The sequence below is a fragment of the Cherax quadricarinatus genome, chromosome 47 (genome assembly GCF_038502225.1).
Source record: "Cherax quadricarinatus isolate ZL_2023a chromosome 47, ASM3850222v1, whole genome shotgun sequence".
NCBI lineage: Eukaryota > Metazoa > Arthropoda > Malacostraca > Decapoda > Parastacidae > Cherax > Cherax quadricarinatus.
Window position 1 is genome coordinate 25,156,243 of NC_091338.1, and position 15,509 is coordinate 25,171,751.

Below are 15,509 nucleotides of genomic sequence, written 5' to 3' on the forward strand. Positions count from 1 at the left end.
GAAATTCATCAGATGACTCAAAAGGAGAAAAAGGTACCAGAGAATAATGGTACCAAAATTATACATGAATTTTGAGCATTGTAGCAAGGAGGACAGAGGCGGTGGACATATTACACATAGAATTTGAGGTAAAGAAATTAGAAAATGTAGTGAGAATACAAAAAATAAAGTGTAATGAGAGAGATTGTCAAGAAAGACTGCAGAAAGTTTTAAAGAATGGAAGTCATAAGTCATTGTTATGAAGACTAAGCGAGAGATTTACCAAAAGTAAACCTTATGAATAAGGTTTCGAGAATCTTCGCACAAGTTTAGATTTTTTGATCTCTGATAATAGCACGATGGTTCAATCTTAGTTTTCGAAAAAGAGAACAGTTTCAGGATGTTTTCAGTGTAATTAACAAGGACTGTCTCCAATCATTGTTAATTACGAAATAAATCAGAGCTTAAGATTTCCAAGTCGAAATTATCTAACCATAAAAACTAAATATTAGGCAAAGGTGATATGATTTCCTTCGTGAGGCAAAAAAATCAGTTGAATAAGAGGCTTAGTCGAGACTCTGGCTTCACTAATAAATCATTTTCAAGTGCCTAACTAATGTTTTCTCGCCTCACTGAGCATCCTAGAGTTGCAAAAGGAAACACAACATTGCAAATAAAATTAGAAGAAATATTTTTTTTGGTGAGATACCAAATATTCAAACAAGTTTTGGATTGTTGTGCTGAAGTATGAAAACTGTATGAAAAAACTGTTATTGAACTAGAACAAATAGTTTTCAATGCTCTTAGAATCCCATCAAGTAATATTTTTTTGAGAGAGAGAGAGAATTTTCTCAACTCTAACAAATACAAAGAATTAAGACACATTCCATCATTATAAACCATAGAAACCGTGCTGAGAATTAGGAATCATCTTGTTAGTACCAAAAAAAAATGCTACAACAAATTTAAAGAGATAAAATAATAAGCTTTATCAATAACTCTACGTATAAGAGAAGAACCTTGATACAGTCTCTCAAGAAACAGAAATATTGGCCATGGAGTATGTGTCTTTATTACATATTAGTATGTTCTTACATGAGTGACCTCTTCAAGGGGGCTCCTTGGCGTGGTGAAGAGGCTCTTGGTTTGAGGAATTAGACTTGTCAGTCTCCTTCCTCAGACCGAACCTAATTACCCCCCAATCCCCCCTTCCCTATCCCATCCTCCCCATCCTCCCCATTTTCCTTTCCTCCTCCTCCTCCCCATCCGTCCCTTTTTTTGCCCTTCCTCTTTTTGGCCTTTGGAATTTTTCCCACAGGCGCGCTATTTCCTAGGTAGGGGAAAGGGTACTGGGGTCCATCCCATTCCGTTGAGGTTCTTGGCAGTGGCGTAGTTTGCCGTGGAATCTGGATTGCCTGGGGATGTCCCGATCCCTCTCCGGTATCCCGGAGGGTGGCTTTGGGTGTCTTTCGGGCGAAGGGTGTATCTCTGGAAGCCATCTTTCGGATTACGGGGGTGGTGGCCGAAGGAGTTATGCTTTGTGGTGGATATCTGGCCGCCCTCTCTTTCGTCTACCGAGGTAGCTCGGCAGATGTGAGGTTGCTATCCTGGATTGCTGGTTTACTGGCATGAAGGGTAGGGTATGGCATGGGTTCCATGCTGCATCTGCGCTACTTGCGGTGCTGAGGTCCTCTTGGGTGCGGAGGGAGATTTCTGGCCCTTTCATTCCTCCTAGGAATTATCCCTCCCTGGTCCCCCCTCTTTTTATTCTTTTTTTTTATTTTTATTTTCTTTTCTTCTTTCTTTTTTTTTCTTAAAAACAAAAAGAAAGAAGTAACCTAACCATGGAATCCCCAATCCATAACCCTGGTATCCCCGGGCCCCTTATTGTTACCACACCCCATTCTGACCTCGCCTTGTCTTTTGGCCACTCTTCGGACACTCCTAAGGCCCCTGTACCTCTTGCTGGTGCTGTTTCGTCACCCGCTTCAGGTGCCGGGGTTTTGACTGACTTATTCGATTTGTCTGACCTCCGCTCTCCTTTGACCATGCTTCCGGCCTCTCTCTCTATGGTGCGGCAATTTTCGAATCGCCAGCCCATCCCACGTCGGACCAACTCTGGTCCCACTTCTAAACGCCAACGACAATCTCCTGATGATGTTACTTCGTTACCTTCCAATTGTACTCGGAAAAGACTGACACGTCATGCACTCCCTCTCCATACTCAGTTTCAGACCACACAATGGACTAAATTCTTTACTTTAAGACCGACTTCTTCTACTGCCTATCTTTCCGACCATAGTATTGGCAAAGCGCTCCTACACCGTGTTGGTAGAGATATTTCCTTTCCTGCTCTTCAGAGTGGTATGCACATCATCACAGTCCAGAATGCTACCCAAGCTCATGATCTTTCTCTTCTTTCACATATCGATACTATTCCTGTCATTATCGAAAAACATCATTCTCTCAATTTTTGTAGTGGTACTGTCATTCTGCCCCATACCATAGTCCAACAGAAATTCCAAACATGTGGCAATGACATTCTCGAACAGCTGGAACTCCAAGATCTCTCAATTCTCAAGGTAGACACTTATGTTCTTCCTGCCCGCAGGCGGAGATGATACCCTTGCAATGTGGTTCGTTTAACTTTTTGACAGCCGTGAACTCCCATCCTCTGTTTATGTAACAGGACATTGGTTACAAGTTCGAAAGGTGATCCCTACACCGCAACAGTGTAGAAATTGCTGGCGATTTGGCCACCCAGCAAAATATTGCAGATCTATAGTCGAATGCCCAGTCTGTGGTGCTGATGACCATTCTAATACGTCTTGCAGTCAACCTCCCTCTTGCATTAATTGCCATGTGTCCCACCCTCCGTACTCTCGCCGTTGCCAGGTCTACTTAAATGAGCAGGAAATTCGTTGCCTCAAAGAGGCAGAAGGTCTTCCTTATGCTATGGCGGTTTCTCATCTCCGCCTCCAAGGAAGACTACCACGTGTTTCTTATTCTCGTGTTTCAAAACGTCCTCCCACTTCTAGGGTCCCATCTTCTGCAGCCTCTTCTGTGGTTGCCAGTCCCATAGTCACTCCTGTATCTAATTCTTTTGCTGTCCTGGGCTCAGACGTCCCTACTTCAACACCTCAATCTGTTCTCACTTCTTCGTGCTCTCCCTCACAAACCCCGGTATCGACAAGACCTCGTGCGACACCTCCTCCCAATAGTCTCTCTACTTCTCAGAAGTCCAAAAAATCTCCTTTAACCCCTCCTTCCCTTCATCCACCTCCACACTTTACTTTCCCGATCTCTGTACCTGGGTCTTCCACTTTCACTGGCTCTGTTACAAGTGTGGAGGTTCATCCTCCTCCTCGTACTGTGCCTTCCTCCCCTGTCCCCTCCCAAGTTTCTTCCTCTTCTGCCACCTCCCAGGTTTCTGCCTCTTCTGTCCCCTCCCACACTTCTCCAGTTCCCTTCACCCTTTCGCCCCCCCCCCTACCTTGGTACAGTCCATTACAGTTCCGATCTTTACTCAATCTCCTCCTCCTTCCATTTCCAATATTGTTTTCCACATGACGTCTCTGAACTCCGAAACACTTGAAGCAATCTCTGAATATACTGCAGAGACCAAACCATCAAAGGACACTGATCCACCCTCTGTTCCTTCTCTTTCCTCTTCTCCATCTGCGCAACTCCTTTCTTCACAGCTCACCGTTCCTTCACTGCTTGAACGCTTTCCTTTGCCACTGCATGTGGACTTTTCTAACCCCTCTAGTCCATAAGTACCCTTACCTGTGGATTTCTAGTATCTTTATTGTTGCCAATCATGGCCTATTTACGGTGGAATATCTGCGGCCTCAGGGGTAATAGGGGTGAGCTTCAGACGTTGCTTTCCCAATTTTTCCCTGTTGGTGTTTGTTTACAAGAATTAAAATTACACTCTGCTGTTATCTATCCCATCTCAGGCTATAATTTATTGTATTCTTCGGATCCTTTTCCTGATAAGACCTTTAACGAAAGTGCCCTTCTTCTACGCACTGATATTCTGTAAAATCAGCTATTTGTTCGTACTTCGCTTCATTACACAACAGCCCGTATCCACCTGCATAGGTGGTATACACTTCTCGAGCATTATCTATTCCGGATATTGCCTTTCTTGTTTCGTCATTACCGACACCACTTCTGTTACTTGGCGATTTTAATGCCCATCATTTCCTCTGGGGGGGGTCTCACTGTGATTCCCGTAGCATTCAGCTAGAGGCTTTTCTTGCTTCCCACCCCCTCCATGTTTTAAATACAGGTACTCGCACCCATTTTGATCCTTGTACTCATACTCTTTCTTGCATCGATCTCTCAATCTGCTCTTCCTCTGCTGCACTAGACTTCACCTGGTCTGTTCTCCCAGATTTACATGACAGCGATCATTTTCCAATCATTCTTACTTCCCCTTCATATTCACCACCTCTTCGTAACCCACGTTGGCAATTTGATCAGGCAAATTGGGACCTTTACTCACAACTAACTGTTTTTAGTGAGGTTCCTTCTTCGTCCTCCATTGATGAGCTTTTACACCTCTTCTCGTCCTCAGTTTTAACCGCAGCTTCTCATTCTATACCCCAAACCTCGGGCAGGCATTCTCAGAAATGCGTGCCTTGGTGGTCTCCTGCTTGTGCTCCTGCAGTACGTTTGAAACGCGCTGCATGGGGCAGGTACCGGTATAATAGAACCACTGAGAGATTTTAAGAAGAAGCGTGCGATCGCTCGCCGTGTCATCCGTGACGCTAAATGCACTTGCTGGCGAGATTATGTCTCCACCATCACCTCTGCTTCCTCTATGAGTGCAGTATGAAAAAAAGTACGGAAACCGAGTAGTAAATATTCTCCTGGCCCGGCTCCTGTTCTGAGGGTTGCCGGTGTTGATATAGCAAACCCTCTAGATGTTGCCATTGAAACTGGCAATCATCTGGTCCGTATTTCTCTGGGGCTCCATCTCTGCCCCTCGTTTCTTTCCTCAAAGTCTGCCAAAGAGTTAGCACCCTTGGACTTTTCTTCTCTCAGAGAAGAACAGTATAATGTGCCTTTTACACTTCAGGAACTGGAGGCAACACTCTCAGCTTGCCGATCATCGACAGCTTGGCCCGACGACATTCATATTCGTATGTTGCAACATTTACATCAGTCAGCCCTTGCAGTCCTCTTACGCCTTTTCAATTTTATTTGGTCACAAGGAGTTCTTCCACAGCTGTGGACATCTGCCATTGTTCTCCCTTTCCGCAAACCGGGTACTACGGGACATAAAGCCTCCCACTATCGTCCCATCGCTGTTACCAGTGCAGTTTGCAAAGTGATGGAACGTCTGGTAAATAGACGTTTAATGTGGTATTTAGAGACACACAACAGTCTCTCCACTAGTCAATATGGCTTTCGTAAGGGCGGTTCTACCATAGACCCCTTACTACGTTTGGATACGTATGTTCGTAATGCCTTTGCGAATAATCACTCAGTTATTGCCATATTTTTTGACCTTGAGAAGGCATATGACACAATTTGGTGGTATAATATTTTGGCCCAAGCCTACTCCTTAGGCCTCCGAGGCTATCTACCATCTTTCCTTAAGAACTTTTTAATAATGTGCTCTCCCCGGACTTTGTCAAAGCTGAAGGTGCCCCTCATGGATGTGTTCTGAGCACAATACTTTTTCTCCTTGCTATAAATGATTTGGCCTCTGTTCTTCCATCCAATATTTGGTTATCACTCTATGTATATGACTTCACTATTGCTTGTGCAGGCCCTGACTGTCACCTCATTACAGTTTCTCTCCAGCATGCGGTCGACCGTGTTTCCAATTGGGCCACCACGCATGGGTTTAAATTTTCCAGTACCAAAACTCACCAAATTACTTTCACTAGACGCTCTGTCATCTCCGATCATCCTTTGTACCTCTATAGCTCCCGTATTCCTGAACGTGATACAGTCAGGTTTCTAGGCCTTCTCTTTGACCGTAGGTTATCCTGGAAACCCCACATTACCTCTCTAAAGGCAACTTGTCACAGCCGGCTGAACCTTCTTAAAACCCTTGCTCATCTTTCATGGGGAGCTGATCGTCGAACTCTCCTTCGCCTACATGCAGCCCTCATTTTATCGAAATTCGATTATGGTGACCAGATCTATTCAGCGGCCTCTCCTACTACTCTCTCTAGCCTTAACCCCATCCATCACCAAGGATTACGTTTATGCCTTGGTGCTTTTCGTTCTTCCCCTGTTGAGAGCCTCTATGCAGAAGCGAATGTTCCATCCTTGTCTGATCGGCGTGATGTTCATTGCCTTCGTTACTATGTTCACTCTCACGATCTCCGCAATCCTTCCATTTATAGAATGGTCACTGATATTAGTAGACATGCTTTATTTGTTCGCCGCCCCTGTTTGCTCCGTCCCTTCTCTCTTTGCCTACATTCGCTCTTGTCTTCCCTTCAGTTACCGCCTGTATATGTTCATGTACCATCTCACTTTTCCCTACCTCCCTGGGAAGTTCCAGCTGTTCGGGTCTGTTCTTTCTCACTCTCTTGCTCAAAAGCCCAACTACCTATGGTGGCTTCCCGCTCTCTTTTTCTTGGCCCGGTGGCCTGGTGGCTAAAGCTCCCGCTTCACACACGGAGGGCCCGGGTTCGATTCCCGGCGGGTGGAAACATTCGACACGTTTCCTTACACCTGTTGTCCTGTTCACCTAGCAGCAAATAGGTACCTGGGTGTTAGTCGACTGGTGTGGGTCGCATCCTGGGGGACAAGATTAAGGACCCCAATGGAAATAAGTTAGACAGTCCTCGATGACGCACTGACTTTCTTGGGTTATCCTGGGTGGCTAACCCTCCGGGGTTAAAAATCCGAACGAAATCTTATCTTATCTTATCTTATCTTATCCACTCTCATTCTCATGCCATCGCCATGTACACAGATGTCTCTAAATCTTCTGACGGCGTCAGTGTTTCCGGACAGCGTCGTGCAAGGGCATTTACTATCTTCCACTAGCACTTTTACTGCTGAATTGTATGCCATTCTTGCAGCACTTATTCGTATCGCATCTATGCCTGTGTCATCATTTGTGGTTGTCTCAGACTCCCTTAGTGCTCTACAGGCTATACGGAAATTTGATACACCTCACCCCCTAGTTCAACTTTGGCTACGCCGTATCTCTACCAAGCATAAAGATATTGTTTTTTGTTGGGTCCCTGGTCATGTTGACGTACAGGGCAATGAACAGGCAGACACTGCTGCGCGGTCAGCAGTACATAACCTACCAAATTCATATAGAGGTGTTCCATTTCCGGACTATTTTGCTGTAATAGCTACCCATCTTCACACCCATTGGCAACAACGTTGGTCTGCTCTGCTCAATAACAAACTTTGTTCTATTAAACCGAGTATAGGTTACTGGCCGTCTTCTTGTCACCACTGTCGAGGTTGGGAGACTACTGTCTCCCGCCTTCGCATTGGCCATACTCGTCTTACTCATGGATATCTCATGGAGAGGCGCCCTGCTCCTCTCTGTGAAAATTGTCAGGTTCCATTATCGGTCAGCCACATTATGTTAGACTGCCCACTTTATCAATGAGCACGCAGAATTTACCTCCAACGTCGTCTTCGCTCTGCTGCTCTCTCTTTACCTTCCCTTCTCGCTGATGGACCCACCTTTCATCCGGACTCTCTCATTGACTTTTTGACAACAACTGACTTAGTCCACAAACTCTGATGATACCTTCAGCCCTTTCTACCTCAATCTCTTGCTACCCTCTATCCCCACACTATCCCCTGCCCTGCTGTTTTCTGTAACCTACCAATCGTCCCGCCCCATTTCTGCCGCCCGATACCCTCGCTTCCTTCTCTACCCTGGAGCGCTGTATAACCCTTGTGGCTTAGCGTTTCTTTTTGATTATAATAATAATAATTTTACATGAGTGAAAAGGGATGGGTCTTAGGTCCTACATGACATGGGATCATTAGCCCGAATACAGTGATTCCCCATTATGCTCACATGAGCGAGAACGGTCGGGGGTTCAATAGACCTTTTCTAGCATGGAAAAGTTGGCCAAGTGTAGTGCTCCTCAGATCATATTTGGAACTCACGACCAAAAGTTTTATCTTCTAAATGCTTTCAAAATATTGACCAAAAAAAAATGATGTGAGCATGATAGCAGAGGGATAATAGAATGAGTTCAATCACAGTTACAAAAATAGCAGTATTTATAAGAGCTTTATGAGAGAGTTGTTTAACAAGAAAGCTTCTGGAGCTGTGGTATGAGACAGTAGGGTTTCTGTGGTATGAGACAGTAGGGTTCCTGTGGTATGAGACAGTAGGGTTTCTGTGGTATGAGACAGTAGGGTTCCTGTGGTATGAGACAGTAGGGTTCCTGTGGTATGAGACAGTAGGGTTCCTGTGGTATGAGACAGTAGGGTTCCTGTGGTATGAGACAGTAGGGTTCCTGTGGTATGAGACAGTAGGGTTCCTGTGGTATGAGACAGTAGGGTTCCTGTGGTATGAGACAGTAGGGTTCCTGTGGTATGAGACAGTGGGGTTCCTGCGGTATGAGACAGTAGGGTTCCTGTGGTATGAGACAGTGGGGTTCCTGTGGTATGAGACAGTAGGGTTCCTGTGGTATGAGAAAGTAGGGTTCCTGTGGTATGAGACAGTAGGGTTCCTGTGGTATGAGACAGTGGGGTTCCTGCGGTATGAGACAGTAGGGTTCCTGTGGTATGAGACAGTAGGGTTCCTGTGGTATGAGACAGTAGGGTTCCTGTGGTATGAGACAGTAGGGTTCCTGTGGTATGAGACAGTAGGGTTCCTGTGGTATGAGACAGTAGGGTTCCTGTGGTATGAGACAGTAGGGTTCCTGTGGTATGAGACAGTAGGGTTCCTGTGGTATGAGACAGTAGGGTTCCTGTGGTATGAAACAGTAGAGTTCCTGTGGTATGAGACAGTAGGGTTCCTGTGGTATGAGACAGTGGGGTTCCTGTGGTATGAGACAGTAGGGTTCCTGTGGTATGAGACAGTAGGGTTCCTGTGGTATGAGACAGTAGGGTTCCTGTGGTATGAGACAGTAGGGTTCCTGTGGTATGAGACAGTAGGGTTCCTGTGGTATGAGACAGTAGGGTTCCAGTGGTATGAGACAGTAGGGTTCCTGTGGTATGAGACAGTAGGGTTCCTGTGGTATGAGACAGTGGGGTTCCTGTGGTATGAGACAGTAGGGTTCCTGTGGTATGAGACAGTAGGGTTCCTGTGGTATGAGACAGTAGGGTTCCTGTGGTATGAGACAGTAGGGTTCCTGTGGTATGAGACAGTAGGGTTCCTGTGGTATGAGACAGTAGGGTTCCTGTGGTATGAGACAGTGGGATTCCTGCGGTATGAGACAGGGTTCATGTGGTATGAGACAGTGGGGTTCCTGTGGTATGAGACAGTAGGGTTCCTGTGGTATGAGACAGTGGGGTTCCTGCGGTATGAGACAGTAGGATTCCTGTGGTATGAGACAGTGGGGTTCCTGCGGTATGAGACAGTAGGGTTCCTGTGGCATGAGACAGTGGGGTTCCTGTGGTATGAGACAGTAGGGTTCTTGTGGTATGAGACAGTAGGGTTCCTATGGTATGAGACAGTGGGGTCCCTGTGGTATGAGACAGTGGGGTTCCTGTGGTATGAGACAGTAGGGTTCCTGTGGTATGAGACAGTAGGGTTCCTGTGGTATGAGACAGTGGGGTTCCTGTGGTATGAGACAGTAGGGTTCCTGTGGTATGAGACAGTAGGGTTCCTGTGGTATGAGACAGTGGGGTTCCTGTGGTATGAGACAGTAGGGTTCCTGTGGTATGAGACAGTAGGGTTCCTGTGGTATGAGACAGTGGGGTTCCTGCGGTATGAGACAGTAGGGTTCCTGTGGTATGAGACAGTGGGGTTCCTGTGGTATGAGACAGTAGGGTTATTGTGGTATGAGAGAGTAGGGTTATTGTGGTATGAGACAGTGGGGTTCCTGTGGTATGAGACAGTAGGGTTCCTGAGGTATGAGACAGTAGGGTTCCTGTGGTATGAGACAGTGGGGTTCCTGCGATATGAGACAGTAGGGTTCCTGTGGTATGAGACAGTAGGGTTCCTGTGGTATGAGACAGCAGGGTTCCTGTGGTATGAGACAGTAGGGTTCCTGTGGTATGAGACAGTAGGGATCCTGTGGTATGAGACAGTAGGGTTCCTGTGATATGAGACAGTATGGTTCCTGTGGTATGAGACAGTAGGGTTCCTATGGTATGAGACAGTGGGGTTCCTGCGGTATGAGACAGTAGGGTTCCTGTGGTATGAGACAGTAGGGTTCCTATGGTATGAGACAGTATAGTTCCTGTGGTATGAGACAGTAGGGTTCCTGTGGTATGAGACAGTAGGGTTCCTGTGGTATGAGACAGTAGGGTTCCTGTGGTATGAGACAGTATGGTTCCTGTGGTATGAGACAGTGGGGTTCCTGCGGTATGAGACAGTGGGGTTCCTGTGGTATGAGACAGTAGGGTTCCTGTGGTATGAGACAGTAGGGTTCCTGTGGTATGAGACAGTAGGGTTCCTGTGGTATGAGACAGTAGGGTTCCTGTGGTATGAGACAGTAGGGTTCCTGTGGTATGAGACAGTGGGGTTCCTGCGGTATGAGACAGTAGGGTTCCTGTGGTATGAGACAGTGGGGTTCCTGTGGTATGAGACAGTAGGGTTCCTGTTGTATGAGACAGTAGGGTTCCTGTGGTATGAGACAGTAGGGTTCCTGTGGTATGAGACAGTATGGTTCCTGTGGTATGAGACAGTGGGGTTCCTGCGGTATGAGACAGTGGGGTTCCTGTGGTATGAGACAGTAGGGTTCCTGTGATATGAGACAGTAGGGTTCCTGTGGTATGAGACAGTAGGGTTCCTGTGGTATGAGACAGTAGGGTTCCTGTGGTATGAGACAGTAGGGTTCCTGTGGTATGAGACAGTGGGGTTCCTGCGGTATGAGACAGTAGGGTTCCTGTGGTATGAGACAGTGGGGTTCCTGTGGTATGAGACAGTGGGGTTCCTGTGGTATGAGACAGTAGGGTTCCTTTGGTATGAGACAGTAGGGTTCCTGTGGTATGAGACAGTAGGGTTCCTGTGGTATGAGACAGTAGGGTTCCTGTGGTATGAGACAGTAGGGTTCCTGTGGTATGAGACAGTAGGGTTCCTGTGGTATGAGACAGTGGAGTTCCTGTGGTATGAGACAGTAGGGTTCCTGTGGTATGAGACAGTGGGGTTCCTGTGGTATGAGACAGTAGGGTTCCTGTGGTATGAGACAGTAGGGTTCCTGTGGTATGAGACAGTAGGGTTCCTTTGGTATGAGACAGTAGGGTTCCTGTGGTATGAGACAGTAGGGTTCCTGTGGTATGAGACAGGTGGTTTCCTGCGGTATGAGACAGTAGGGTTCCTGTGGTATGAGACAGTAGGGTTCCTGTGGTATGAGACAGTGTGGTTCCTGTGGTATGAGACAGTAGGGTTCCTGTGGTATGAGACAGTAGGGTTCCTGTGGTATGAGACAGTGTGGTTCCTGTGGTATGAGACAGTAGGGATCCTGTGGTATGAGACAGTAGGGTTCCTGTGGTATGAGACAGTGTGGTTCCTGTGGTATGAGACAGTGTGGTTCCTGTGGTATGAGACAGTAGGGATCCTGTGGTATGAGACAGTAGGGATCCTGTGGTATGAGACAGTAGGGATCCTGTGGTATGAGACAGTAGGGATCCTGTGGTATGAGACAGTAGGGTTCCTGTGGTATGAGACAGTAGGGTTCCTGTGGTATGAGACAGTAGGGTTCCTGTGGTATGAGACAGTAGGGTTCCTGTGGTATGAGACAGTAGGGATCCTGTGGTATGAGACAGTAGGGTTCCTGTGGTATGAGACAGTAGGGATCCTGTGGTATGAGACAGTAGGGTTCCTGTGGTATGAGACAGTAGGGATCCTGTGGTATGAGACAGTAGGGTTCCTGTGGTATGAGACAGTGTGGTTCCTGTGGTATGAGACAGTGTGGTTCCTGTGGTATGAGACAGTAGGGATCCTGTGGTATGAGACAGTAGGGATCCTGTGGTATGAGACAGTAGGGATCCTGTGGTATGAGACAGTAGGGATCCTGTGGTATGAGACAGTAGGGTTCCTGTGGTATGAGACAGTAGGGTTCCTGTGGTATGAGACAGTAGGGTTCCTGTGGTATGAGACAGTAGGGTTCCTGTGGTATGAGACAGTAGGGATCCTGTGGTATGAGACAGTAGGGTTCCTGTGGTATGAGACAGTAGGGTTCCTGTGGTATGAGACAGTAGGGATCCTGTGGTATGAGACAGTAGGGTTCCTGTGGTATGAGACAGTAGGGATCCTGTGGTATGAGACAGTAGGGTTCCTGTGGTATGAGACAGTAGGGATCCTGTGGTATGAGACAGTAGGGTTCCTGTGGTATGAGACAGTGTGGTTCCTGTGGTATGAGACAGTGTGGTTCCTGTGGTATGAGACAGTAGGGATCCTGTGGTATGAGACAGTAGGGATCCTGTGGTATGAGACAGTAGGGATCCTGTGTTATGAGACAGTAGGGTTCCTGTGGTGTGAGACAGTAGGGATCCTGTGGTATGAGACAGTAGGGATCCTGTGGTATGAGACAGTAGGGTTCCTGTGGTATGAGACAGTAGGGATTCTGTGGTATGAGACAGTAGGGTTCCTGGAGGTACCACAGATGTTCTACTTGTAAAATTATCTGACTGTAAGCTCTTTGGCCTGGAGATTACATTGTTGGGTCGGGTAACAGTAATTACAACTTATACTGGATTGATACATCATGAACAGGGGAAATATTATACATAAAATTACTAAATGTAAAAAAAAAGAAGTATTGTTTCTTCATTCTCGGGTCACCCTGCCTAGGTGGAAGACGGCCAATAAGTAAAAAAAAAAACAGGTGTGCATTCACATACTTCACTTTCACTCGCCGCCTTCGTCTAGGTGGGAAACTCCAGTTAAACTGTTTACAGCAAACCAGGAGAGGTTTTTGGAAACTATCAAACCTTTTCTAATCATGGAATGTTCTGTATAGTACTGATCATTTGTCATTTGCACATCCCAACAGTTGAATGATCCTTGATATAGTTACACTGCAGCCTTATTGAAAATTTCAAGACGATAACATATGACCTTCATGAGTTAGAATCGAGATTAAATGAATCTTTAAATTAAGGGAAAAAAATTCCGGTATCTCTTTCAAGGTACCCATTAGGGGGTCTCTCAAAAAGAAGTTAAAACAATTTTTTTCTTTTTGCATTTTAATCATGAATCTAATGATAACAAGAAAGTGATCATATTTTTCCTGTGTATAATATTATTATTATTGTTACTCTATTTTATTATTATTATTATTATTATTATTATTATTATTTATGGAAAAGCGTTAAAAGTTTAAAATTTGCATAACTTTTAAAGTAGGAACCAGTCAAGTTTGATCAAAGAAAGAGGAGCTGAAGGTTTTACCTGCGCATAAATTAGTTCGGAAAAGTGATACGAGATATTATGTTTGTTGAACAGATCTGTAACGAGCACCCGAAGATCTCCACGCCTGTGTACATTGCTGTACCTCTGACTCTGGTAGTCTTATCTATCATTTTGACCTTCGCGGTGTGCTGGTACAGCAAGAAAAGCGTCTTCAATGAGTGAGTACACGTCCAGACAGGTTATCATTTCATAAATAATAATAATAATAGTAATAATAATTATAATAATAATTATAATAATAATAATAATAATTATTATTATTATTATTATTATTATTATTATTATTATTATTATTATTATTATTATTATTATTATTATTATTATTATTGTTGTTGTTGTATTCGTGGCACAGTGTCAAATCCTTAAGGGTCACAATCTCCTGGGGAAACTGTAGGAAATAAGTTTTGACTGAAGGAAGGGGATGTCATAGAATGAACATTGTATGGATGAAATATACTAACCATCTCCGCTCGTTCACTAATTTCTCTTTTAGCTTACCAATCGCTCCCACCTCGCTCCTCAGACGAGGGCCAAAAGCTCTACCACGGACACAACCTGCAAACAAGAAGCAAGAACAGCTATCTAAGACTTAATGAAGTTTTTAAAGTGCTCTTAATATGCCATTGAATCTGGTGGTTTTCCTCATTCAGATATCAACAATTCACTCTCCCTCTCTCATTAGCCCATCTGCTTTCTACTCTTTCATTTGTTCTACCCTCTATTAATAGTCCCTCCCACCTCACTTTCCCAACTATTTCCTTCCACTCTCAACACTTCCCCCTTTCACTTGTCCTTCCCTCCTCCTCAGGAGTCACATAAAATACGAAAAGGAGCAGCAGGAGCGCATAGAGGATGCTCGTTGTCGCTACTCGGACACCGCCTCCATCTTGGGGCTGGGTCTGAGTGAGCCCTCGGGAGGGTCCGTAAGTTCCATGCCCTTCTCCAAGCCCACCAGGGACGACGATGACTTTGAATACAAGACTGAGGTCAGTGTACTATTTTTTCTGCTATACTACTGCCTTCTTTCCTACTATTTCCTATTTCTCCAGCGATTCCCACTTAGTCGACTGTGTGGGTTGCATCCTGGAGCAAAACTGACCTAATTTGCCCAAAATACTCTGCATTGCAAGGGGCTTTCTATATAGTAGTATGTCACTGATGCCAGCTAAGACTGTATACCTTGTACATGTACTTGATGAAATGAAGATATTATTATTATTATTATTATTATTATTATTATTATTATTATTATTATTATTATTATTCCATCTCTCTAGTGTTCAATGAGTATTTTGCGTTTCCAGCCTTCCTTGTGTGTTCTGTTTCTTCAGCATTTCCCGGGCTTTTAGTTTTTCCTATTTTCCCGACTTGTTCTTTCTCTCCATCGTTCCCTGCTTCTTCTATCTGCTCAGCATTCCCAAAGGGATGTTCTCTGTCCATCGTTCGCTGCACGTCCTCTATCTGCTGTGTTCCCTTTGAGTTCTCTCTCTATCTTTCTCCCACGTTTTTTCTTCTTCTATCCTCTGTTTAGTGTCTCTCCTGTTTTCTCCATATCTTCTTTTTCCTCCATTCGTTACTCATCATTCCATTTTTTCAGTGTTTTCTGCGAAATCTTTCACTGTCTCTCTTTAAGTGTCCTTAAATTAATTTCTTACGTTTGTCCTATACGTATTCATTTTCTGTTTTATATTTCGGTGGACAATTTTCCTCCATTTTCCCTTATGTGTCACTTTCATTTCTTCTCTTTTTCTTGCTAGTCATTCTCCTTTTCTTGTGTCCCCTTTGTATATTTTCCATATATCTGATGTTACGATGACAAATCAGTGTGAAACATTCAACACCACCTTAAACTGAGAAAGAAAGTCTACCTACCTACCTACCTACCTAGTAGGTAGGTAGGTAGGTAGCACAGGAGTAAAGTTGTCTGAACTATCATGTGTGAGAACATCACTTAACCTGCTGACTTTCATCCATGAGAAACAGCTCACAG

General features: G+C 45.1%; 1 protein-coding gene across 1 annotated transcript in view; it reads left to right on the forward strand.

Annotated features, from left to right (window-relative positions):
* Positions 1-15,509, forward strand: part of LOC128696579 (uncharacterized) — an 80,475-nt gene that overhangs the window by 50,895 nt on the left and 14,071 nt on the right. Inside the window, exons 8-9 of the mRNA XM_070094764.1 lie at positions 13,553-13,677; positions 14,328-14,505. Of these exons, the coding sequence (XP_069950865.1) occupies positions 13,553-13,677; positions 14,328-14,505 (303 nt within the window). The remainder of the gene's footprint in view (positions 1-13,552; positions 13,678-14,327; positions 14,506-15,509) is intronic.